The sequence below is a fragment of the Rana temporaria genome, chromosome 9 (assembly GCF_905171775.1).
Source record: "Rana temporaria chromosome 9, aRanTem1.1, whole genome shotgun sequence".
In the NCBI taxonomy this organism is placed as follows: domain Eukaryota; kingdom Metazoa; phylum Chordata; class Amphibia; order Anura; family Ranidae; genus Rana; species Rana temporaria.
This window is the reverse complement of record NC_053497.1, coordinates 161756629-161783281: the sequence shown is the minus strand read 5'-3', so window position 1 is coordinate 161783281 and position 26653 is coordinate 161756629. Positions and strand designations below refer to the sequence as shown.

Below are 26653 nucleotides of genomic sequence, written 5' to 3'. Positions count from 1 at the left end.
CTATACATTAGTTTTATTTTTCTAATATGCTGCTCCTATAATTTGTGTGTGTGTGTGTGTGTGTGTGTGTTTTTTCTCCGAATAGTGGTATGTAAATAAGGGACGGTGTCTTTGTTTGTATCTGCACTGTTTCATTTCCCATACATGTCTATTCAGGCAGCCAGATGTACCTGTTAATGAGCCTATAGCAGGGGGTCTCCAAACTTTCAAAACAAAGGACCAGTTTACTGTGCTTCAGACTTTAGAGGGGAAAGACTGGCCAGTTTGAGCAGAAAATGTCCTGGCATCAGTGCCCTATTCTTGGTATTTGAGAAATAATGTCCCATCCTTGGTGTCGGTGGGAAGAATAGTATCCCAAGGGGCCAGATGGAGGCAAGAAAGGACCGCAGTTCCTGTGTTCTATGGGTGCACACCTGCGGCCTCATTCCCAAGCCAGACACTCCCAACAGGACTCGGCCACGTAACACCCAGAAAATCTGTAAGGTGAACCTACACTCAACCACCTTCCTCATCTCCCACCAGTCCTGCTGACCTGGAATCCCACAATCACCCGCTGTGAGACCTCGGATCGCCGCTTTACCAGTCCGGGGATTTGAAATCTCTCTGGTTTTCTCTCCTCCTATCCATACATTTCTGCATTTATCGATAGGGCCGACCAAGAATGCCTTCTATCACATGAACGGCACTGAGCAATCGGAACCTGCTTTGCCTGTCCTTTCAGCGCTGGAGAATAGAAAGCCGTGGGGAGTGTAAGTTCATCTTGCAGATTTCCTGTAAAGGTGAACGTATTCTTTAATTCATTCTCTGCATTAAAGTGTAAGTTTAAATTTTTTGACAAAAAATAAGAAATGCACTTTGTTTTCAGGGGAACAAATGTGCATTTACTAATTTTAGTTTTAGGTGCCTGGAAAGTATTGTAGCGGCGGTCAGCAGATCTCCTGAAGACTGTAATTGTAAGTTGTCTGCCCGTACATTGCAGGGGCAGGCAGTTTTACAATGCCAGGAAGAATCGAACTACCACAGTGCTCAACAGCTGGACTTATCATTTAGGCTAGGTTGACACATGTTCGATGCAAATTTACCCTCTGTTTTCACTGTTTTGGCTGGTTGTTAAGGAGCAAGACGAGAGGCCAGCCGCCACATCCTTAATTAAGGATGACTGTATGATTGGCTTACTTATTTTTCCCTGAAGTCTTCACTAAGTTACAGTACAAATTAGTGCAGACCATCCCCTGCACCAAAAAATTGCATTTTTGATGTTCTAATCAAAGGCAAATCACGTCTAATAATGGCCATAAATTATACCATTTTCTTCAACTTCCTTTTAGATTTATCTTTAACTAGGTAGTGCAATGACATCCCTGGCGTAAATTGTTGATTTCACTCCTCACTACCCAACCGTTTTGGAGGCCATAAAAATCCAAGATGGCACAAAACCCTCTCAAATTACCCCTTTTCTGGAAAGTAGACACCGCAAGCTATTTGCTGAGAGGCATGTTGAGTTTTTTGCAGATCTCACTTTTTGTTAACATTTATTTTTTCAAAACGTTTTAATTTTCCTAAACAAATGAGCTGCAAAATGCGCACCATGCCTTTTTTAACAAATACATTGGGGTGTTTCAAGGATCGTGTGGAAAACAAATAGGTTGGATGTAGGGCTGCAACTAACGATTATTTTCATAATCGATTAGTTGGCCGATTATTGTTTTGATTAATCGTATAATAGCCTTAAAAAAAAAAAAAAAAAAAAAAACATTTTGGGGCCAATTTGTTGTTGGGCAGATTAAAAAACACAAATTGCCGCAAAAAACGCATATGCTTTTCTGCAGCTTCTCCATTGAAGTATATTGAACCAAAAAAAAAAATAGCACCGTTGTGCGTTAAAATGTCCTTGCCCTCCTTTCTAAATCCCTGTTGCTAGATCTCCAGTCACACTTCAACAAATTTATATGGCAAAGCAGGCCCCCGAGGTTTTCCAGAGATGTACTATACCGTCCAGCAGCCCAGGGGGGTTTAGGGGTACCTCAGATTTGGCTCTATTATCTGTCCAGCAGGTTTACCCAACAGGCTCAGTGGAATATAGCAAATTCAAGAGTCCCCTGGGTCAGGTTTGAGAGGGAGTCCATCTCCCCATTTTTTCTCCCCTCCCTATTATGGTCCTCGTGTAAATCATGGCCAGGATTACACTTAAAGAACACCATTGTAGCTGACAGTTTGAGACTATGGTTAGGTTATAAAGATAAACTTAGACTGGTCTCAGCGGCCCCACTGGGTGCTTCATTCCTCGGAGATCCTAGATTCCCCTCTGCCTTCAATTCTCCGGACTCATTTGTCATTTGGAGGGACTGTGGTCTGACCCAACTAGATAAATTCTTGGTGAACTCACAGTTTGTCACGTTCTCGCATCTACAATTGCTCTACCCTTTACCCACTAGGGAGTTTTATCATTTCCTGCAAATCAGACATTTTTTCCAACAACATTACCCCCTCCAAAGTTCCGGCCCATCCTCCCTTTATGAAGATATCTGTTCCTCAGCCCCTAGACAGAGAGGCCTCATCTCCTTGGTTTATAGATTCTTAGAGTCAGTGACAGAATCTACTTTAGTGAAATATAGAAGGGACTGGCAGCGAGAGTTGAATTTAGAAGAGGATACCCTGGACTGGGTCAAAGGATGGCAAAACATGCGCAAATGCACTAAGTCTCTGACAGTTAGAGAAACGGCAGTTAAACTCTTGATGAGATGGTATTACACCCCCCTTCGACTTAGTAAAATGTTTCCGCAGGCTTCCTCGACTTGCTTTAGGGGCTGCCCACAACAGGGTTCCTTTATCCACCTATTTTGGGAGTGTGAGAAATTGTTACCCACCTGGACGGCAGTGCGGGAAATGATTGACGTGTTGGCAGGGGAACAAGTCACCCTGACCTTTAAACACTGCTTACTGTTCCAAGACGTTAGTGATACTCCCAAACATATGGTTAGGTTGATACACTCCATTTGTATCGCGGTTCATTGGGCTATTGCTCTTCACTGGAAAAAGCAAGTGGTCCCTTTCGCTCCTATAGTTACTCGAATAGACCAGATGATGCTCTCAGAGAAAATTTTTCATACTTTACATGATACGATCCCAATGTATGACGCCAAATGGAACCCATGGTTTCTATATAGATTACAGGTATAACTGACCCTGAATTTAGTTTATTATGATTTGTTTTTCTTTTTTTTTGTGTCTCGCTCATTTCTGGTATTTATTTTATTTCACTTTATTATTTCCAAATGGGCATTTTTCCTTCCTCTTATATAATATTTTCTTTCCACCTTGGCGTAGGCCACATATGTTGTACGGGTTTAGTTTGGAATACTTCCAGAGTATTTGAGTTCTGATTCCTCCCAGGGCCCTGGGTAGGAGTTTATATGATATTCCTTTTGGTTTTCAGACTGGATGTATAGTTTTTATCATGCATACTTTGTCAATGCTGCTTAAACCACTTTGCTGTATGTGTTCACCTATGTCTTCGGTATTTACCGAGTGTTTTCTATTTCAAATAAAACTATTTGTAAACAAAAAAATGTCCTTGCCCTTTACAAATACGCAGCAGCTGAAAAAAAATCATGGATGTGAACGTGTCCCATAGGAAAACATGTAAATGAACTGTAGTGAGTTTCTGCAAAAAGCACCAAAAAACAGAGGTGTAACCCAGACCTGAGATGTTTACTAACATAATGGGGTTAAAAAAACAAAAATAAGTGCAAAAAGCAAAAAATCGCTGCTGTAAGGGGTTCATTTTTTTATTGTGGGACAGTGAAAGTAATATTTACAGTAGCGATTTGCTTTTTTGTACAATAAAGGGCTAATTTTGTTTTTTTTAACCCCATTGTGTTACTGGCCGATTAATCGTTTAATTTCATAATCGATTAGTTATCAATTGATCGATTAGTTGTTTCAGCCCTAGTTGAATGAAATAAAAATTAACCCAGCGCAACTGAGCGGTGACTATAAGGGCGATAAATACTGAAATAAAATTGGCCTATGCTTTCACTGGAGTAGCAAGGACGGCATCCATCATTGAAATGGTGCAGCATTGGGGAGCCAATAATTCCGCTGCACTGAGGTCATGACCCAGAGAGCAGACCCGTTCACCGGCGTGATCCAAGAGGGCTGGCCTGCTGAGGAAGGCGGGGGCAGCCACGGCGGCAGCAAAAGTAATTGGCCGCTCTCCACAAGACAGCTCGCTGAGCCGGCTGGCATGCTTGTGGATGTGAAGGTAAATCTGCAGTCCACGATCAGATGTAGCAACTCTCCCTGGATGGTTTGTCAGCAAGTTTGAGGTTGCCACAGGAGTGAGGGATGTAACCAGCAGAGCCACTCTGATCAGAGGCCGAGGAGGGCTCATTGGGATGGCATACAACGCTTGCCAAGATGGGTGGTAGCCAGAAGGACTCTGGGACCTGGGTGGAGCGCAGGCTGTACGGTTGCCGTGACTACGCATTTTGCACGCATGCGCTTTATCAAAACTCTTCCCTCCTCCTTCCTCAGCACGCCAGCCCTCTTGGATCACACCAGTGAACGGGTCTGCTGTAGCGGGATTATTGGCACCCCCTATGCTACACTGTTCCAACAGTGGATGCCGTCGGCGCCTTACTGCTCTGGGGACCTCCAGTGAAACCATAGGCTAATTTTTATTAATTTCTCAACCCCTTCTTTCAGTGTACTATTTCAGCAATGATCTTTGGATTTTTTTGATGATCCCCATTAAATAAACTTGCTTCTTGTTCAATATCATTGTCATTGAGAGATTACCTTCATTAACCCATTGTATGATGACATCTCCTATTTTGGTTCTGCATGTTTCTCATTCCTGCCACTGAGGGACACATTTCCAATTTGACCCATTGTGACCTGACACCCCTTGTTTTGTATTTATTTCCAAAAAGGGATTATTTGGGGGGGGGGGTTGGTATGCTTATCTCGGCATTTCATGGCCTCCGAAACTGATAGGTAGTGAAAAGTTGCGCTCTTAAAAAAAGCCTGAAGGCATGATGCAGAGTAAAGGTTTTGGTTCAGCATGTGCATCCTAACAGAGTCGGCATGTCCTTCCGTCCGTTATGCGGGAGGAAGAGAAAATCATTGAGGGGCCAAGCCCTCCAAGTGTGCTGACTGAAGCATGATGTGTCCCAGACTCCACATACTGTGGGTCTAGGAAGAAAAATTAAGGAACTGGGCCATCCAGCATGTTGTAATAGGGAATCATGGCAAGATCTGTTAGGTGAATGGTGTAAAGAGATTATGGGGTCAATCAATGGTCTTGTAATTCCGCCAGCTGTAGACACAGCAGCAAGAAAATAACCAAATCGACATCCAAGAAGTGGCACAGAGCGCCGCTCAGGTCTTCAGCAGGGTCATAGATCAGGGCTCCTGAGTTCCGTCCGGGGTCAAGGCTCTTGAGCCGTGGTGAGCCAGGGCCAAGCTGCCCAAGACGAGTGGCTCTATGGCTGGTTGCCTGGGGACACTATCTTCCCTATCTGATCTTCCACCTCGCCAACCCAGAGGTTGGCGAGGTGGAAGATCAGATAGGGAAGATAGTGCCCCCGGGCAACCAGCCATAGAGCTAGTCGTCTTGGGCAGCTTACTTGGGGTCTTTTCTTTGCACTTCTTTGTAGCTAGCCTACCGCTGTAAATCAATTTAAAGTCGGACTGAAGCTGAAGCTGAAGCAATGCCATAAGATCAGGTCTCGTGCATCCTCACTCGGCCATGTCCAGACCACTCCCCCCCCCCCCCCCCCCCCCCAATTTTTATGTTCTTTAAGAGACTTTTTTATATTGTTTTTTTTTTTATTATTATTGTTATTAGCGCAACACACTAGGGCAATAAACAACCAACTTGGTTGTGTATTCCAGGACTGTACTTTTAACTGAGCAATTAACTTCTGTCCTGTTCTTTTGTGTTGATGTCCTAGAACAGGGGTGCCCAATCTTTTGAAGCGCGAGGGCCGCTTAAGCGACTTGGCTACCTTCAGGTGATGGACACTGGCCTTCTCAAACAGGAAGTGCCCTTCCCTATATACCCCCTCCCATAGGAGGAGTACCTCAGTTTTTTCGCCAGTGTCTTAGGTGTTGGTCATGGAATAGCTTGCCTCCACATCCTTGGGATCAAGGCAGGCTAACCGGATCTGTCCAAGGTGCCTCAGAGCCAAAGTGGACAGTACCCGGGCCCCTAACTAGGGGGTTTGCCCATAATGCTTCTCTTTCAGAGAGCTGGATCCTGGGCCCTGGACTTAGAACCCTTTGGGGTGCCTAAAGTCCCTGTTTGCCAGGATGCTATATGGGTCCAGGACAGTGGGTTCCTTCAAAGGACCCCAGGGCCTGAAGGTCTAGACGCCACCCACGGAGATGGGAGAAGATTGGACCACTTGCTGTGCAAGGTCCTGCGGCATGGAGCAGGTAAGAAGGGGGGGGCCTGCGGGACTTGGTTAGTCAGCAGGCTCTCCAGGGGGGATCTTTTGGGGGAGTTTGCCTGAGTATGCTCCTGCATTGGCAGTCTGGGGCCACTATGTCTGTGTAAGACAGGATGGTCTGTGTTTTTACTCCCCATATGTGTGATCTCCCTGGTCTATGTGTTGCAGGTTCTATCTGGCTGGGCGCTAGGTGGGGTATTAGTGTGTGCCTACTCTTTACCCTGAACTAGGGAGGTGTCTGCGCCTACCTGGAGGTTCTTACCTGGCCGGGTGCCGTGCGGATGTTTCCTCTGTGTCCTGTCATCTCTCCTGCGTCCCTGCAGCATGCTGCTTCCACCATGGCCCCCCCCGTGACACGGGCACACGCGCGTGCACAGCGATATATAGAAAAAAATAATAATTTGCGCCGTTTTTAGAGGGGGGGCGGGACGTTGGATCTCATAAGAGGAAGGGGCGGCCCTTCCTCTGTGCTGTATTGGCTCAGTTCATTTCTGAGCTCAGGAGAGGAGGACACAAAGCGGCAGCAGTGCAAGCCTGATGCACAGTGGCACCCGGTGGCGCAAGGGAGTATTGCAGTTCTGACAAACAGAACTAGCTTTTCAATCTAGCCTAAACATTTCCTTACAGCAGGTGGATTCTTGCAATTTCTCTTGTGGGGAGACAATGTGATTCCGTAGAAAAAGGGGAAAAGGGACTCAGGATCCAAAAAATCCCCAAAAATTAATAAAAAAAAAAAAAAAGAAAAAAAAAAAGGGAACACATACTGGTCTCCCCATTGGGTTTTTTGGGCATTAGTTGTTCACTACTGTCCCCTTAAAACCGCATAGTTTTTTCTCCTACCTACATCAGTCGGTTGTTGTAAGTAGGGGTGCCTCGGTATTGTACCATGGCTTCCAAAGCATCAGGATCAGGGGAAATGGCAAGAGGTGCCAGAGGACAAAAGGGTTCCCCCTCAGATTCTGAAGGTTCGAGTCGGGATATGCCTGTACTCTCCCCACAAATTATTCCAGTAGTGGGTGCCTTGGTTGAGCCATTAGGGGGATCTGGTGTTGAGGCTAGTTCAGATCCACCCAACCCTGTGTTTGTCACAGAGGAAATGCTAGCCCTTTCCTTGGGGGGACTAGAGAAGAGATTGGCAACTATGATAGTCAATTCCATGTCGGGCAAGAAGCGGACTAGGTCTCCATCACCGGGGGGTGTACCCCCAGATGCTGAGGTTCTCTCCCTTGGAGAATTAGAAGCTCAGGAAAATCATTCAGACCAGGACCATGAGGGTTCAGGGAATGAGGAGTCTACTTATGAGGAGCCAGTCTCGACCTCCCATGCAGAGAGCTTGTGGATTCAGTCATTGACAGACATGGTCCGCTTGGCATTTAAGTTGCCCTTACCGGAGCCTCAGGCTTCGGCGGTATCATCCTTAGGTTCGTTGAAAGCGCCTTTGAGCAACGCTGTTTTTCCGGTCCATCCTCTGTTAGAGGAACTGATCTTTCAGGATTGGATACGACCAGATAGGATCTTTTTACCACCTAAAAGATTTTCCACCATCTACCCTATGGAAGAAAAACTTTCCAAAAAGTGGGCTCTCCCAGCTGTGGATGCCGCCATCTCTTGTGTAAATAAATCTTTAACTTGCCCGGTGGAAAACATACAGATGTTTAAAGAACCGGTGGATAAGCGTTTTGAGACACTTTTAAAGGCATCCTTTGCTACGGCAGGTGCAGTGATACAGCCAGCAGTGGCTGCTATTGGGGTTTGTCAAGCGTTAACAGACCAGACAAAACAGATGCTTAAAGACATTCCTGCCCAGCAGGCAGAAGAATTATCGGATATTCCTAGAGCCCTGTGCTTTGCGGTGGATGCTATAAAGGACTCCATTCAGCAGGCGTCTCGTTTGTCACTATTTTTAGTACACATGAGAAGGCTCTTATGGTTAAAGAACTGGGCGGCTGAGCCCCCATGCAAAAAGCTTCTGGCAGGTTTTCCCTTCCATGGAGGTCGACTCTTCGGAGAGGATCTAGATAAATATATTCAGACTATATCGAGTGGCAAAAGTACCCTTTTACCAGTCAAAAAGAAGTTTCGGGGACCTGCGTTCAAAAGGCAGCTCTCCCCTGTTCCGGGGCCCTCCAATTCCAGGCAGTATCGACGGCCTCCTGTGAGATCAAACTTTAACAATAAGTCGCAGGGACAGGCCTCTGGGGGCAAGAAGCAGTGGTATCGTAAGCCAGCAAAGCCAGCCCCTAAGTCTGCCTTATGAAGGGGCGCCCCCACCCACAAAGGTGGGGGAAGGCTTCGTCTTTTTGCGGAGGTTTGGGAAGCCACAGATGGGTCCGGTCTTCCGTGGCCACAGGCTACAGATTAGAGTTTCTAAAGTTTCCTCCACCTCATTATCAGGAGTACCGAACGATCCAACAAAAAAGGCCTCTTTACTGGCGGCGTTGGATCATCTGCTTTGCCAGGGCGTGATAGTAGAGGTACCAGCCCAAGAGCAAGGGCTAGGGTTCTACTCCAATCTGTTTACCGTTCCAAAGCCCAACGGCGATGTCAGGCCAATTTTGGACCTAAAGGGTTTAAACGTTTACCTAAGGGTTCGTTCTTTCCGGATGGAATCTGTTCGGTCAGCAGCCGCCGCACTCCAGAAAGACGACTTTCTGGCGTCCATAGACATAAAGGATGCTTACCTTCATGTGCCAATTTTTCAGCCACATCAAAGATTTCTCCGCTTCACAGTGGCCCAGCGTCATTTCCAATTTGTGGCGCTCCCTTTCGGGCTGGCTACGGCCCCCCGGGTATTCACAAAGGTCCTAGCTCCGATCCTAGCCAATCTAAGGGTCCAAGGGGTCACGGTCCTAGCCTACCTGGACGACCTCCTAGTCATAGATCACTCGTCTCCTTGCCTGGAACGAGCAGTGGCCCTCACGGTTTAGTACCTCGAGAGGTTCGGTTGGATCCTAAACCGAGAAAAAGCAGCATTCCAACCCACAAGACGGTTGGAATACCTCGGCATGACGTTAGACACAGAACAGCAAAGAGTGTTCCTGCCTCTAGTAAAGGTCGAGGCCATCAAAGACTTGATCCATCTGGTTCTAAGCAAAAGAGAACCAACTATTCGCCTATGTATGCGACTACAAGGCAAGCTAGTGGCCACGTTCGAGGCGGTACCTTACGCTCAAAGCCACACTCGCATCCTACAGGCAGCCATTCTGTCAGCATGGAGCAAGAGGCCACAAGCCTTGGAATTTCCTTTGCCACTCTCATCAAGAGTCCGGCAAAGTCTGTGCTGGTGGTTAAATCCTCAGAATCTACTGAAGGGAAAATCTTTCAGCCCCGTGGCCTGAAAGATAGTGACCACAGATGCCAGCCTGAGGGGCTGGGGAGCGATCTTGGATGGTTGCACTCGCCAAGGTACTTGGGCACAGGCGGAGAGGCAGTTGCCCATCAATATCTTGGAGCTCAGAGCTGCTCGGCTAGCCCTCGAGGCTTGGACAGCCAAATTGCAGGGGTTCCCGGTGAGGATACAATCGGACAATGCCACAGCTGTGGCGTATATAAACCACCAAGGGGGAACCAAGAGTCAGGCAGCTCAGAGAGGTGAGCTTGATTTTCCTGTGGGCAGAAGCTCATGTGCCCTGCATATCGGCAATATTCATTCCCGGGGTGGACAACCTGCAGGCGGACTTCTTGAGTCGTCAGACTCTGTCGCCAGGGGAATGGTCTCTGCATCCGCAAATTTTTCAGATAATCTGCCAGAGGTGGGGAATGCCGGACGTGGATGTCATGGCATCGAGATTCAACAAGAAGCTAGACAGGTTCATGTCCCGGACACGGGACCCTATGGCCTGCGGAGCCGATGCGTTGGTTTGCCCTTGGCATCAGTTCAAACTTCTTTATGCCTTTCCCCCGCTACAGTTGCTACCCCGCCTGTTACGCAGGATCAGGGTGGAGCACAAACCAGTCATCCTGGTAGCTCCAGCATGGCCCAGGAGGGCATGGTACTCACTAATCCTAAAGATGTCAGTGGGAGACCCTTGGACGCTTCCTCTACGGCCAGACCTACTCTCGCAAGGCCCGATCCTCCACCCTGCATTACGGCGTCTAAATTTGACGGCCTGGCGGCTGAATCCCTGATTGAGGGGTAGAGGGCTGTCTAGGCAGGTAATCTCTACCCTGATCAGGGCTAGAAAGCCGGTTTCCAGGGTGATTTATTACAGGGTCTGTAAGGCCTACGTAGGCTGGTGCGAGCCCAAGAAATGGCTTTCCCGCAAGTATACCATTGATCGAGTGTTAAGTTTTCTCCAGCTAGGAGTGGATAAAGGCCTGGCATTAAGCACAATCAAAGGACAGATTTCAGCTTTGTCAGTGTAGTTTCAGAGGCCGCTGGCCACCCACTCGCTGGTTAAGACCTTCATTCAGGGGGTCTTACGTATTAATCCTCCGGTTAAGTCACCACTTTGTCCGTGGGACTTGAATCTTGTTCTGTCAACTCTACAGAAACAACCTTTTGAGCCGTTGGCTGAAGTTCCTTTGGTTTTACTAACAAGGAAGTTGGTATTTCTGGTCGCCATAGTTTCCGCCAGAAGAGTGTCAGAATTGGCAGCCTTATCTTGTAAGGAGCCATATCTTATTCTGCATAAGGACAGGGTGGTTCTCCGTCCTCATCCTTCCTTTTTACCAAAGGTTATATCCAGTTTTCACCTGAACCAGGATTTGGTATTACCATCCTTTTTTTCCGAAGCCCACTTCCAGAAAGGAAGGGTTGCTGCATACCTTGGATATTGTCAGGGCCATGAAGGCCTATCTTAAAGCTACAGAGAAGATTTGGAAAACAGATGTGTTGTTCATTTTGCCAGATGGGCCCAAGAAAGGGCAGGCAGCTGCAAAATCCACCATCTCGAGATGGATTAAACAGTTAATTACTACGGCTTGAAGAGGTTGCCTCCTCCTTTGTCAGTAAAGGCTCATTCTACCAGGGCCATGGGCAGCACACCATCAGATCTCTATGGCTCAAGTATGCAAGGCGGCAACCTGGTCTTCAGTCCACACGTTTACAAAATTTTACCAGTTGGACGTAAGAAGGAACACAGATACAGCCTTTGGGCAGGCAGTGCTGCAGGCTGCGATTTAAGACCCTCAGAATCGGGGGCACCATTGAGTTAAAATTTAAATTTAAGTTTAATTTTTCTCGACTAAGTTGGATTTATTATTATTATTTGAGTATACCTCTAAATTAAATCCTTTTGTCTTGGGAAGATGTCTCCCTCCCCTCATTAAAAGCATTGCTTTGGGACATCCCACATAGTAATGAATATGCCGCTCTGTGTCCCGTGATGTACGATAAAGAAAAAGGGATTTTTAATACAGCTTGCCTGTAAAATCCTTTTCTTGGAGTACATCACGGGACACAGAGCTCCCACCCCTCTTTTGGGGACCATTTTGGGAGGCATACTGCTTGCTACAAAACTGAGGTACTCCTCCTATGGGAGGGGGTTATATAGGGAGGGGCACTTCCTGTTTGAGATTGCCAGTGTCCATCACCTGAAGGTACTCCATATAACCCACATAGTAATGAATATGCCGCTCTGTGTCCCGTGATGTACTCCAAGAAAAGGATTTTACAGGTAAGCTGTATTAAAAATCCCTTTTTTTCTTTCATTCATGGTCGGACACAGCATCCTTTGACAGTAGGGTTATGCACCTTCCTTCCAGGAGAGTTTAGGCAGAATTTACAGCACTTAAAGCGTTAACAACCTTTCCTTCGTGCCGCTCCTCCCAGGGGGCGTGGCTCCCCGGGCATAACCCACACCCTGCTCTAGCAGCCTCAGTTTTTTTCTGCCCAACGACAGAGGTCAGGCTACTTCTGGAGTGTGATTTTTTTTTTTTCTTGCTTATTATTTTGTTCCTGCATTTTGAATCCTGTGATTCTTCTATCAACAGCGACTGGGTGACAGGCTGGGTCTTGACGCTTGTAGTCCCCCCATGTTCGGCCATCGAGCGTGTGCCGGCCCTTAGCTCAGCTTTGGGACGTCCACGACAGGCCCCGTTGCTCCAGGGGCGGCCGGGGGAACATCTTGTTCTAGGGCACACATATGACCTGTCTTTTATGGCTTTGTCACAGTGTGTCTGGTCGACAGCCATGCCGTTTAGCGGACGTTGGATCTGTCTGGGATACCTCCAGCCGGTGGTCGCAGGACGAGTAAGTAGTGGCCCCTTGCTCAAGGTAAGTGGTCTGGCTGGAATTTTCCCCTGGGAGGTCGACTGAGGGCTTGCCCTGCTTTCCTTTCTCCCTTATTTCCGCTCCCTCCTTTCCCATTTGGGTAGCGGCTGTGAGGGGGGGTTTTCTGGGGTCTCTGGTACACCTGGACCTGTGTGCGTAGCAGGGGCTGAGTGTGTTCACTACAGGTGCTATGGTGTGAGTCGCACTCTATATAGCTCAGCGGCCATTTACTTGTGGTCCTGTTTTTTAAACATTCGGCGGCCATCTTGGAATTAGTTTGGCCTCGTGTGACCGTTTTAGAGCTGCAAAAAAGACAGCGTATCTGCCTTAGGGAGACAGACGCAGCGCAGCCGGCTTCTCAGCACACCTTGTCCTTCTCTCAGACCACGCTGCACCGGGAGGGGTGGTGAGTCCCAGGGGCCCCCATACTCTGTAGTAGCAGCCAGGAGGTGACAAGTGTTTTTTTTTTTTTTTTGTTTTTTTTCTGCCTTGCAGTAAGGGTGACACAGCGCTGGGGCATTATGGAGCCTGAACCAGGGACTTCTTCCCCAGCAATGCCTGAGTTAACCCTTGACGCCCCTCCCCCTGCCACATCTGTTGAGGCAATGTCGGCTGTCCTGGAGTCCAAAAACGTTGCAACCCGTTACCCCCTTGAGGAGGATTTAAAAAAAAAATGTGTCTCTCCTCCGTCAGTGGACCCTCCCGTGTCCAGACTGAGCAAGGCCACCACGTTGCCTGTGGAAGGGGCTCCTGCATTTAAGGATCCTGCTGATAGGAGGCTGTGGCCCTCTCCCTATTCACTGTTGTGGGTTTGGCGGTGAGGCCGGCTCTGGCCGGGACCCTGGTGTCACAGACTCTGACTGGAAGGGCTGGAGGAACGGGACGCTTCCGCGTCCTGTAGGGACCTGGCTGAACAATTGGTTCAGGGTCTAAAATTTGGGTCGGCCATGGATACGATCCCCTTGCTTTCCAGGGCTTCCGTCTATGCGGTGGTATTGCGCCGCCTTGTGTGGCTAAAGAGGACTGGTCAGCCGACCAGCATTAAGAAGGCTTTGGTGGATTTGCCCTTTAAGGGTGAACGGCTTTTTGGGGCATCCCTGGATGACATTAAGGATGCCACGGGTGGTAAGAGCACGCTGCTTCCAGTCTGGGAAGGGTAAGGAGCCTCGCTGCAAGGACCCTCCTTTACTACCCCAAAGCGTTGTTTTCGTGCACCCGGCGGGATAAGGTCCGCAAGGTGCTAAAGCCCCCGCTGCGTGACAGAAGCGCACCTGGTTCCGCAAGCCTGCGGACAAACCTGCTTCCGCATGGAGGTCTTCCCCCGCTCGGGTGGGAGGCCGAATTCGCGGATCGGTGGAGGTCTCTTCTGTCCAACGGTTGGGTTTGCGAAGTAATTGCCACGGGGTACAAGACAGATTTTCTCTCTTGTCCCCCAAACAGATTTTTTTCCTTCCAACCTCAAACTTCCTCCGGTTCCCCGGCAGGCCCTGTCAGGGGCTGTCCAGGATCTACTAGACAGGGGGGTGATTGTGCCAGTTCCCTCGCAGGAACGGTTTCAGGGGTCCCCAATCTGTTTGTGGTCCCCAAGAAGGAAGGGGTTCGCCCTATCCTGGACCTCAAGGCCCTCAATTGCTTTGTCAAGGTGCAAAAATTCAGGATGGAGTCGATTCGCTCGGTGATAGCGGCACTCCATCAGGGGGACTTCATGGCGTCCTTGGATATCATGGACGCATACCTGCATGTTCCCATATGCACAAAGCACCACAGGTTTCTGCGCTTTGCGATCGGAGAGGATCACTTTCAATTTGTGGCCCTCCCGTTTGGCACCGCGGGTTTTCACCAAGGTGCTCGCCCCGATACTAGCCCTGCTGAGGGATCGCTATCGTGGGATATCTGGACCACCTTCTCCTGAGAGCTTCCTCAGAATTAGAAGAGGACGTGTCTATCACGTGTCAGACTCTTCAAGAGTTCGGCTTGCTTCTGAATCTCCAGAAGTCGGTGTTGGTTCCATCCCAGAGGCTGGAATACCTGGGACTAGTCCTGTACTCCGCGGAGGCGACAGTGTTCCTCCCATCGGAGAAACTGAAGCCCCTGCAATCTGCGGTGAGGCATTTGTCGACCCAGAAGTGGTCGTCTCTTCTTCTGCATGAGAGTTCTGGGTTTGATGGTGGCCTCCTTCGAGGCGGTCCCGTATGCCCAATTCCACACCAGGGAACTACAGAAGGAGATTCTGTCACGTTGGGACAAGCTCCCGTCTTCTCTGGATTACCAGATTCAGTTGAGCCATCTGGTCAAGTCTTCCCTGGTGTGGTGGCTGACTTCTCTGGTGCTTCGCAACGGGAAGTCGTTTCTGCCGTGCGGCTGGACAGTGGTCACGATGGATGCCAGCCTCTCCAGCTGGGGGGCGTTTGGGGCACTCAGTCAGCCCAGGGGCGCTGGACTCAGGAAGAGTCCCGCCTGCCGAGCAACATTCTGTAGCTCAGAGCAATCAAGCTGTGCCTTGCCAGTTGGTCCCTGGAGCTGCAGGGCCGACCGGTCAGGATCCAGTCCGACAACGCCACGGCCGTGGCGTACGTCAATCATCAGGGAGGCACAAGGAGCTCAGCGACCGAGGTCGCGCACATCCTTCGGTGGGCCGAAAGGTCCGTTCCGGCTCTGTAGGCTGTGTACATTCCGGGAGTTCAGAATTGGCAAGCCGACTTCCTAAGTCGCACAACTCTGGATCAAGGGGAGTGGTCTCTCCACCCGGAGGTGTTTCAGGGTCTGTGCCGAAAATGGGGCACTCCAGACTTGGACCATCTAGCGTCCCGCCTCAACCGGAAGGTGCCACGGTTCGTGGCCAGGTCAAGAGACTCGTGGGCGGACGCGTCAGACGCGTTGGTGGCTCCCTGGGGTCACTATCGCCTAATTTACGCCTTCCCTCCTTTGAAGCTTCTTCCTCGCCTGCTGCGCAGAGTGGAAGCCGAAGGGATTCCAACAATCCTGATCGCCCCAGATTGGCCGCGCCCCTCCTGGTACGCAGACCTGGTACGTCTGGTGGCAGATGCCCCCTGGCGTCTACCCCTGAGAGAAGGACCGGGGCCTGTCGGGCTTGATGATCTCTACCATGCTGCGTGCACGGAAGTCTACTTCACGAAATATTTACAATCGTACGTGGAAAGCCTACATCTCTGTGTGAGAAGATGAAGTGGCGCCCTCGTACATACGTGGTGTCCCGGATTCTGCTGTTCTTACAGCGGGGAGTGGATCAGGCTCTCGCCTTGAGCACGGTCAAGAGCCAGATATCTGCTCTGGCTGTTTACTTTCAGCGTCCTTTGGCAGCGCACTCCTTGATCCGCACGTTTGTGCAGGGGGTCCGCCATGTGGCCCCTCCGGTGCGCCCTCCACTGCCCACATGGGACTTGAATTTGGTCCTCTCGGTGCTTCAGCAAGCTCCCTTTGAGGACATTCCGAAGATCCCTTTGTTGACTGACACAAAAGGTGTTTTTTCTGGTAGCCATTACCTCTATCAGACGGGTGTCTGAACTGGCGGCCTTGTCCTGCAAGGCCCCCTACTTGGTCATCCATTAGGATAAGGCGGTGCTGCGTCCGCAGCCCTCTTTATTCTTCCAAAGGTCGTTTCGGCCTTTCACATTAATGAGGACATTGTTCTTCCATCCTTATGTCCTCAGCCGAAGAACCCGAAGAGGCCATTTTACATTCCCTGGATGTGGTTCAGGCCCTTCGAGTTTACTTATCGGCGACGGCTCCGTTCCGGAAGTCGGACTCACTGTTTGTGTCCGTGTCTGGTCCCAGAAAGGGCCTGGCAGTCTCGTCAGCCACCATTTCCAGGTGTATCCGACAGGTGGCGCCCCCTTTTCGGGTCACGGCGCATTCGACCAGGGCGATCGGTGCCTCTTGGGCTTTCCGACATCAAGCCTCTGTGTTACAGGTGTGTAAGGCAGCGACCTGGTTGTTCGGTCCACACTTTTTCAAAGGTTTACAAGGTGGATGTGGGTGCATCTTCTGATGCCTCCTTCAGGCCGCAGGGTGTTACAGGCGGCAGTTTAAGGTTGGAGTTCCTCCGTTGAGTAACTCCGGTTTTGTTTGGGGTGAAGCTTGGTTTGCTGTGTTTTTCCCACCCCTCGAAATTTTGACACTGCTTGGGGACATCCCTACTGTCAAAGGATGCTGTCCGTCCATGAACGAAAGAGAAAATAAGATTTTTGTACTCCACTCCTCTACTAATCCATTTCTCTGAAGTTCATGGACGGACACAGCACCCACCCCTCCTTTGTTTGTACGGCTTGTTAGGAACTGAGTCTGCTAGAGCAGGGTGTGGGTTATGCACGGGGAGCCACTCCCCCTGGGAGGAGCGACACTAAGGAAAGGTTGTTAACGCTTTAAGTGCTGTAAATTCTGCCTAAACTCTACTGGAAGGCAGGTGCATAACCCTACTGTCAAAGGATGCTGTGTCCGTCCATGAACTTCAGAGAAATGGATTTTACGGTGAGTACAAAAATCCTATTTTTTTTTTTTTGGCTTTCCTGCACTTTGCAATAGACTTCTATTATATTCTGCAGGGTTGCTGCACTTTTAGAAAGCTCACCAAACTCGCAGATAACAGAAGTCTATGGCTCGGTGCAGGTAACCTGCTCTGCACCTGCGGATCAGTTTGAAAACGGCCCAGTAACCACTGCAGAACAGATATGCTCATATATACACTGTGATTTTAGTAATAAACTGACCTTTAATATCTGTATTCTATTCCATCTCAAAGCAAGAGGTCGCGGGCCACATCGGAGAACTCTGCGGGCCACTGGTTGGGCACCCCTGTTCTAGAACAAGTTGACACACAAATTGCCAAAATGCAGGAAGGATTAAAATTTGATTTAGAAAAAAAAATGTAATCACTTTTTTTTTTTTTAAACATGAATTTAGTTCACCATGAAATGGAGCTTGGTTATGTAGCATGAGGCTGTATATTGTGCAATTTTTATTTTTTTTGGTAAACTCCAATGACTCGAGCTCTACAAGCTGAAATGACATGCATGGTCCATGTTTTTAATAAAATAAAATAATTTGAGTAGTTCTCAAACTGTGATTAGCCTAAAATCGTTTCCGATATTGCGTTTTTACTAACCTGACTAATTGTTCTAAATAGGAAACCTTAATTGTGTTTGTAAATATTCTAACTACCAGCAAGGAGTCCTTACATTTAAAAAGCACCATGGCAGTGCCTGTTAGCAGTGTTGTTCATCTTCCTTTAAAAAAGTAATTAGTTACAATTACAACTTACTTGTCCGAAAAAGTAATTGAGTTAGTGACTCGGTTACTTTTCCGAGTAACTAGTTACTTTGCTAATAAAGTAACTAAGATTTTTTTTTTTTTATATGAACGAAATATGAACTTTGTGCTACTGGCTGAGCTGAGAGTGGCTGCTGCTGATATTGCTTGTTATTGTAAAGCTTAAAGGACTCCAATTATCTGTCTATAAGCCTGTTATATATTTATAGACAGATAATTGGAGTCTTTTAAGCTTTGAAGCAAGCAACAATATCAGCCCAGCCAGCCCAGTAGCACAAAGTTCATTCACATCACCACCACCAGACCAGGCAGGCGTCGCGTCTCTCTGAGACTGCAGGCGGCCACGGGCTGGAGACTCCAGGGGCACGTGCATGCACCGCGCCAGCGCCACCCACCGAGTCAGTCCGACACTGAGTCACATCCAATCAAGTAGAACATGGGCATGGCATCATGTGATGACAGACTGGGTGGCCCGGGTCACGCTATCACAATTCACAATGCATTCACAGGCTCCATCCCGCCGGCCCTGAGGAGAAGTTGGACAGAGACATGACCCCGGACTGCCACCCGCGCGCTCAATGTAACTATGGTAACGCCGCCAATGTAATGGCAACGGCGTTGGCAATGGGGTAAAAGTAATCGGGTAGATTACTAGTTACCCCTTGACGGCCAATCGTTGTAAGTAACGACGTTTATTTAAACGCCGTTACTTACAACACTGCCTGTTAGTGTGCATCTACTCTCCTGCGGTCGCCACATCCCTCACCCTGCGTCACTGCCGTCATCCCTTTAAAGTGAATGGGACTGTCGGTGAGTCAACAGTGGGTCAGAAACTGAGCCGCTGTGTGACAGAAATGATAGTTGCTCTTAAAATTATGATTTTTAAATAAAATTCACCCTACCAGAATGGCTTGTATTTCCATTCAAAAGCACAGAATCTTGTGGCCTTAAGCCTGGTCAAAGTTGCCTCACACCAAAGACATCCTCCATCATAGATTACAAAAACAAACTAAAGTGCAGCGCTCTGAACAAGGAAAAGTCCTGAGAATCGGCATGGAGTCCACAGCAGGGTGCTCTGGGTGATTTCCTCCTGACAATGAGCAAACCGCAAAATCCACTAAAAGAAGCCGCCGCTCCAAATCCTGAAGAAAATTATTTATAGGTTGGGTTAAAGGAATACAAGAGGCTGATGCATTTCGGCAAACCATCTTGGTCACAGCTCAAACATTAAAATGAGTATCAAACTGTATATACACAAGGGACTCCACTGCACAGGCAATCAACCAATAGTGTATATCTTGCTGATTGAAAAACATTCTACTAGATTATCCCAATATATGTCAATGAAAAATAAATGAACCATATGAGAAACACTAATCTATCCAGATAAATATTAAATATCCTATGACCTAATAGTCACCTGTGTAAATACTATTTTAAAAACAGATCAACATCATCCTTATGATTTCATGCCTGTAGGAATCCTTGTATGGAGGTTAAAGATGCAGCTTCTGGTGGATGTCCACCCCTCCTCCTTCTCCTGGGAGACTCTATATTTCTCCAAACAGAAGTTGAAAGAGCCAACATTGCCTGCATGAATGTGTTTTGAAGTGCATCGAGATGTTGGACAGACCCTTGTCATGCTCAATCATTCTAGCTCGTATCGGGTATGTTGTACCTCCCACATACTGGAGTTTGCACAAAGTGCTCTCCATAGCCTAGACAAAATTGAAGGAACCACAATTGATATAATTACAAATTGTCAACTATTTACCTGTGGCACAAGTCACAATGGTTTTATGCTTGTTGCTAAGTTGGTACAGAAATGGCAGGTGCTTAAGCCGCAAATATACAAGTCCTGGACAGGCAACCATGTCTTATTAAAGCAAGGTGAAGCTGAAAATGGGCTTGGAGATGGAATATTACCCAAAGTTTGGGAATGACTGCTAGAGGATCTGCATACAAGATGGGAACAAGACCTGAATCGGCATACAAAACTGGAAAATATTTTGAAATCTCCTTTTTATGGAGCCATATTCACATGAAAAGGTGGTGACAAAAGGAATAGGGTTATGGATGTCTGTAGAAACTTAATACCCTCATCCTCCCCATTTTCACACCCAAGTGTCTTTTATGCTGGTTCATAGTCTTACTTTTGTGCTTCTTTCACAAACAGATGATCTCTCCTCCTTGGAAGCCAAATATATGGCTCTGTCTATGAGCCATTGTTTGTAGCCAACGTTCCCTAAGCCTAGTACTGATGATCCCACAGTCCTGAAGGAAGCACTCCTCATCGGAGCAATTCTGTTTTGCTCTGATAAACTATTTTCCTGGCACTGATGTGATGGTGTGTGAGGGGGTTACAGCTGGTAGCCAACAGCAGGCAATTCCCTTCACAGTCCTTACGAAAAGTATGCAAATGAACAGTATTGGTCTGAATATTTACCAGAGTAAAAGCCCGTACACACAAATCTGTCAGACTAAAAGCCAAAGTACAAACATGCATACTCTGAACCAATGCTAACCATAGCACAACATTGGCAGAAGTTGCCCAAAGGGTGGCCCTAAAGAGCTGAAGAAACACGTTTTGTGTATGTTGGCTCAAAGTTCTGCCATCTGTATGCATACCAAGTTCACGGCAATCGCCCTTCGCACAAACTTCCACGTATTTGTCCGATGTGTTTAATGCTTTACATGCAAGAAGTTGGTACAACTGTGGTGACTCCCAAAACTGAATTCCAAGTTCAACCTGTTATAATTTTCATAATAATTTTCATAACTATAAAAATACGCTTGATCACCAGCCGTAACGTCCCACACAAAAATAGTCGTCGATGTACCTACTGTACCATTTATTGGCACCCACATGTGGGTTGGTGTGGGAGGAAAATTTTATTTTCTCCCATCAGCCCATATATAGGTTCGCCATGGAAGGTGCAGATTTGGCTCAATGGATGCCCCTCTACACTGCAAATAGGAAATGGTTGCATTCCAAAATAAAAGCCACATGCATTGCAATGAATTTGCACAGATTCAACTCGTATGTGCTATAAAGATTCAAACTAAAGCTCAAAGCATGTAATGGAAGAACATGAGGGATGCACAAGTAAAGGGATTTTCCATCCATGGTAACGCACATAAAAATATTCTGCCAATGAGTACTCTCAACGTGGGACAGTAATGTGGAAGTGTCATTAAAGGGGTTGTAAAGGTTAGTTTTTTATTTTCTAAATGGGTTCCTTTAAGCTAGTGCATTGTTGGTTCACTTACCTTTTCCTTCGATTTCCCTTCTAAATGTTTTTTTTTTTTCTTTGTCTGAATTTCTCACTTCCTATTTCTCATTGGTAAGCTTGCCCCCATCATCTGGCTGGGGGTTAGTCAGCCAGAACAGCTTACTGAGGAGGAACAGGAAGTGAGAAATTCAGACACAGAAAACAAGGGGAAACAAATTTAGAAGGGAAATCTAAGGAAAAGGTTGGTGAACCAACAATGCACTAGCTTAAAGGAACCTATTTAAAAAATAAACAAACCTTTACAACCCATTTAGTAGGACCAGGTAATCTGGTCACCAGAGGTTGCAAGAACTGCTCAATCCATTGTCCCAGTTTCTCAAAGGACAATAGGGCAACCCTGAACAGGAATGGTGTTCTTGTGAAGCTTCGGTAAGCGGTGAAAGACTGGAATAGATGGATTATCTACAAAAACAAATTGTGCTGTGATTGAGGTAAGCGGTAAGAGCTCCCATTTCTACTCCACTATCCAGAAAACTTAATAATTGTGTTTTAAAAATGTTGGTAGGATTAACATCTAAGGTGCGATAAGTGGTGATATCATTAAGCTGCCTCCATTAAAAATGTCACAGGAGGAAAGGAGGCCCCTCCCTAGCTGGAACCTCCAAACTCCAATTTTCATTCCTCTACCTCCGCAAATCTCAGAGCACTTCAACACTCTACCCAGGCATCAGCTCTTAAGTCTATGTCCAAGTCCTTCCGTTCTGCCCAAGACTTGGCCCTCAAAGTCTTTTTCTAAAGATGAAGCAGCACCCTCACTCAAAGAGTGTTGATGTCAGTTGCAGTTTGCCTATCTCTGGGTCACAGACATCTCAGACCTGTGCGTTCAATCGGTAGTTTCAAAGGGGTACAAAGTCTCTTCTCTCAATCCACCAAAATCTGCACAAGGACAGTCCGTTTTGCCAAATTCCCTGAATCGTATGGGAAATTTGTCCATTCCTGAACCTAAAATCCCTGCATAAATACTTTTTGTTTAAAAAAAAAAAAAAAAAAATTTCACAGGGAATCTGTAAGGACCATTCTTGCCTCTCTGAAACAAAGAGAAATACTTGGGCATCCAAAGACATCCAAGATGCCTACCCACATGTTACCATTTATCAGCCCCATCTGCGTGTTCTACTTCTTGCAGTAGGAGACAGTAGTTTCCAGTTTGTCGCACTGCCAGTTAGGCTATCCTCTGTTACCAGGGTATTCACAAAAGTCCTTGCACCTCTCCCTGCCCATTTACAAACTCTGGGCATCCAGGTCACAGGTTATCTAGATGACCACCTTCTGAAAGGCTTGTCTCTCTTCCAGATATTTGCAGGTGACAATTCAGATGTTTCAGGATTTTGGTTGGGTGAGCATCTTCCAAAAATCTGCTCTCCAACCTTTTCTCTACCTGGAATACAGGTGAAACTCGAAAAATTCGAATATCGTGCAAAAATTCATTTATTTCACTAATGCAACTTTAAAAAGGTGAAACTAATGAGACTTATTACATGCAAAGCAAGATAGTTCAAGCCGTGATTTGCCTTAATTGTGATTATGGCTTACAGCTTATGAAAACCCCAAATCCACAATCTCAGAAAATTAGAATATTACATGCAATCAAAACAAGGATTGTACATAGAACAATATCGGAACTCTGAAATGTATAAGCATGCATATGTACTCAGTACTTGGTTTGGGCCCCTTTTGCAGCAATTATTGCATCAATGTGGCGTGGCACGGAAGCTATCAGCCTGTGGCACTGCTGAGGTGTTATGGAAGACCAGAATGCTTCAATAGCGGCCTTTAGCTCTTCTGCATTGTTCGGTCTCATGTCCCATCTTTCTCTTGGCAATGCCCCGTAGATTCTTAATGGGGTTCAGGTCAGGCGAGTCATTGAACCAGGTTTTGGTGCTTTTGGCAGTGTGGTCAGGTGCCAAGTCCTGCTGGAAAAAGAAATCGGCGTCCCCATAGTGCTCATCTGCGGAAGGAAGCATGAAGTGCTTTCAAAATCTCCTGGTATAGGGCTGCGTTGACCCTGGACTTAATGAAGCACAGTGGACCAACACCAGCAGATGACATGGCTCCCCAAATCATCAGACTGTGGAAACTTCACACTGGACTTCAAGCATCTTGCAGTGTGTGCCTCTCCATTCTTCCTCAATACTCTGGCTCCTTGGTTTCCAAATGAGATGCAAAATTTGCTCTCATCAGAAGAGCAAAGAAAAAGCTCAGGCCGTCTGACCTGATTCTTTACGCTGCATTTACACCTGACGGGCCTAATTAAGAGGATGATCCTGCTGAAAGAAGATATACCTCGAGCGCTGTTTTGCTGTTGATGTATTAACCGCTTCCCGACCTGCCTAGTAACAGTGATCACCACTTCCTGTAATCGGAAGCGGTGATGACTGTCTTGTCACGCACAGCCCATCCCCCGACAGTAAAACACTAGGGTACACTTAACCCCTACAGCGCCACCTAGTGGTTAACCCCTTTACTGCCCGTGTCATTTTATAGCACTGATGGCTGTAAAAATGACAATGGTCCCAAAAATGTGTCAAGTGTCTGCTGTGTCTACCATAATGTCGCAGTCATGATAAAGATCGCTGCCATTACTAGTAAAAAAAATACCATAAAACTATCCCCCTATTTTGTAGATGCTATAACTTTTGCGCAAACCAATCAAACGCTTATTGCCATATTATTTTTTAGAAAAAAAAATGTAGAATACGTATCGGCCTAAACTGAGAAATTATTTTTTGGGGTGTATTTATTAATGCAAAAAGTAAATATTGAATTTTTCAAAATTTACGCTCTATTTTTGTTTATAGCGCAAAAACATAAACCGCAGAGGTGTGCGTTGCTTATTAAAGCAACGCAGTGCCGGAAGCTAAAATTTTGTCTGGGCAGGAAGGGGGTGTATGTGCACAGAGTAGGCAAGTGGTTAAACCAGCCTTTTCACATCACCACACATCTTTTGGAGACTGTCATATATAAAGTTAATGGGGGACAAGGGCAGATAGGATTTTAAAAACACTTGGGGCCAGATTCACAGAGCAAGTACGCCAGCGTATCTACTGATACGCCGGCGTACTTTCATATTTCCCGTGTCGTATCTTTAGTTTGAATCCTCAAACCAAGATACGACGGCATCCTCAAACCACGATACGACAGGCGTACGGCTTCGTACGCCTTCGGATCTTAGATGCAATACTTCGGCGCCCGCTGGGTGGAGTTTGCGTAGTTTTCAGCGTCGGGTATGCAAATTAGCGATTTACGACGATCCACGAACGTACGCGCGGCCGTCGCATTTTCTAACGTCGTCTGTAGTCTGCTTTTTCCGGCGTATAGTTTAAGCTGGTGTTTTGCGGCGTATACATAGACTTGCCATGTTAAGTATGGCCGTCGTTCCCGCGTCAAAGTGTAATTTTTTTTTTTTGCGTAAGTCGTCCGTGAATAGGGATGGACGGAACTCACGTCTAAGTTAAAAAAAATGACGTCCTAGCGACGTCATTTAGCGCAATGCACGTCGGGAAATTTCGGGACGACGCATGCGCAGTTCATTCATTTAAATGAAACACGCCCCCAACCCGCCCAATTTGAAATCCGCCACCAGAAATGCACTACGCCGCAAACTCGCTGAGGATTCGAATATACGCCAGGTAAGGTACGGCGGCGTAGCGTATCTCTGATACGCTGCGCCGATCTACATGTATGTGGATCAGGCCCTCGGAGTGCATTTTTTCCAATCCATCCAGTGTAAGGAAAATATGCACTAGGGCAGTGTTTCCCAACTCCAGTCCTCAAGGCACACCAACAGGTCATGTTTTCAGGCTTTCCATTATTTTGCACAGGTGATTTGATCAGTTTCACTGCCTTAGTAATTACCACAGCCATTTCATCTGAGGGAAATCCTGAAAACATGACCTGTTGTGCCTTGATGACTGGAGTTGGGAAACACTGCACTAGGGCTCCTTGTGCGTGTGTTTTGAAAATTGTACTTTGTATGTGAAGGGGGGAGGGAGAAAAAAAAAGGGAAAAGAATGAAGTAAAAGATAAATAATATATAACCACAAATGATGCAAAACTGAAGTAGAGACAATATGTATGAATAAATGAAATCATGAGCAAGTCTCTTGCTATGGTGGAGTCTGATGTGAAAAAAAAAAAAAAAGAAATGCATGTTTGTTTTGCTTTGAAAAATGTAACACTTTTTTCTTTTTTTTTTCTATTCTGCAGTTTGTCCACATAAACAACTTGAAGCTGATTTGTCGCGCGCATCAACTAGTACACGAGGGCTACAAATTCATGTTTGATGAAAAGCTTGTGACAGTCTGGTCAGCACCAAACTACTGTTACCGCTGTGGCAACATTGCCTCCATAATGGTTTTCAAGGATGTAAACACTCGAGAGCCAAAACTATTTCGTGCTGTTCCAGATTCAGAACGAGTGATCCCACCAAGAACAACCACACCATACTTCCTCTGAAGTCTCACCATGTTTTCTCTACTGTGCTGGATTTTTTTAAGCACTTTGCTGCTGAAATGCTGTATCTTGCCTTTCTGTAAAATTATCAAGCATATGCTCTTTAAAATTTTTATAAATATCTTCAAATGCATATTGATCTGAATGCCACCGCTAATATTGAAATTGGGGCATTTTTTTCTTCTGTCTACCTGATATGAAGTAAGATAGCATTGTTTAAACAGTGGTTGAAGATGGGTTTGTTGCATTTCACTATTACTACAGCCTGTGTGAAGAAGGTGTAATCCAGTAAATATTTGTTTTTGTGAATATTTTGTTTTTGTCTTCAACTACATCAAATAAGGACTAGTTGGCAGCATGGGACCCCTTCTGGGCTATATTTCAATAGTTTTTCAGACATGGCTGATCCCTTCAACAAAATTTTTGCTATATATGCTGGCATTGAAGGTTGTTCATCCTACATTTATAATTTTGAAGTGAAGCACATTTACTTGGCAAGTGAGTTGCATTTTCAGAGACCTATTTCTGCATCTGCAAAAACTGTCATTGGCATAAATACTTTTTCAGTATTACATATTTTTTTTTTTTTTTTTTACAGTAGTCATTTTTATATGCTAGCCCTACTCAAGTTATACTACCGCAAAATGCAGCTAAAAAGAATATTACATCATTATATTACATGCTTCAAAACCTCACGAAGAGGTCAAACCTAAATTATATGTTCTGACTACCCTAAATTCATATTTAATTTCACCCCACATTCTGCCTTTTATTGGTCTCCAGGAGTATGGCTTGCACTCATTTAGTCTATACAAAAAAAAATTGTAAGTTTTCTCTTCCATTGAAGACCAGGAACTCATGTGCTGCTGGGTTATATTGCCGTGTACAGGGGTATTGCATAGTGACAAGCAAAAATAATAAATCTGTAAGCCAACTCAGGATAAATAAACAGA

General features: G+C 46.5%; 1 protein-coding gene across 1 annotated transcript in view; it reads left to right on the top strand.

The window, feature by feature from the left end:
* The window catches only part of PPP6C (protein phosphatase 6 catalytic subunit), a 169380-nt gene extending 143371 nt beyond the window's left edge, over positions 1–26009 (top strand). Inside the window, exon 7 of the mRNA XM_040324883.1 lies at positions 25455–26009. Within this exon, the coding sequence (XP_040180817.1) occupies positions 25455–25703 (249 nt within the window). The 3' untranslated portion in view covers positions 25704–26009. The remainder of the gene's footprint in view (positions 1–25454) is intronic.
* Positions 26010–26653: the final 644 nt, after the last annotated feature.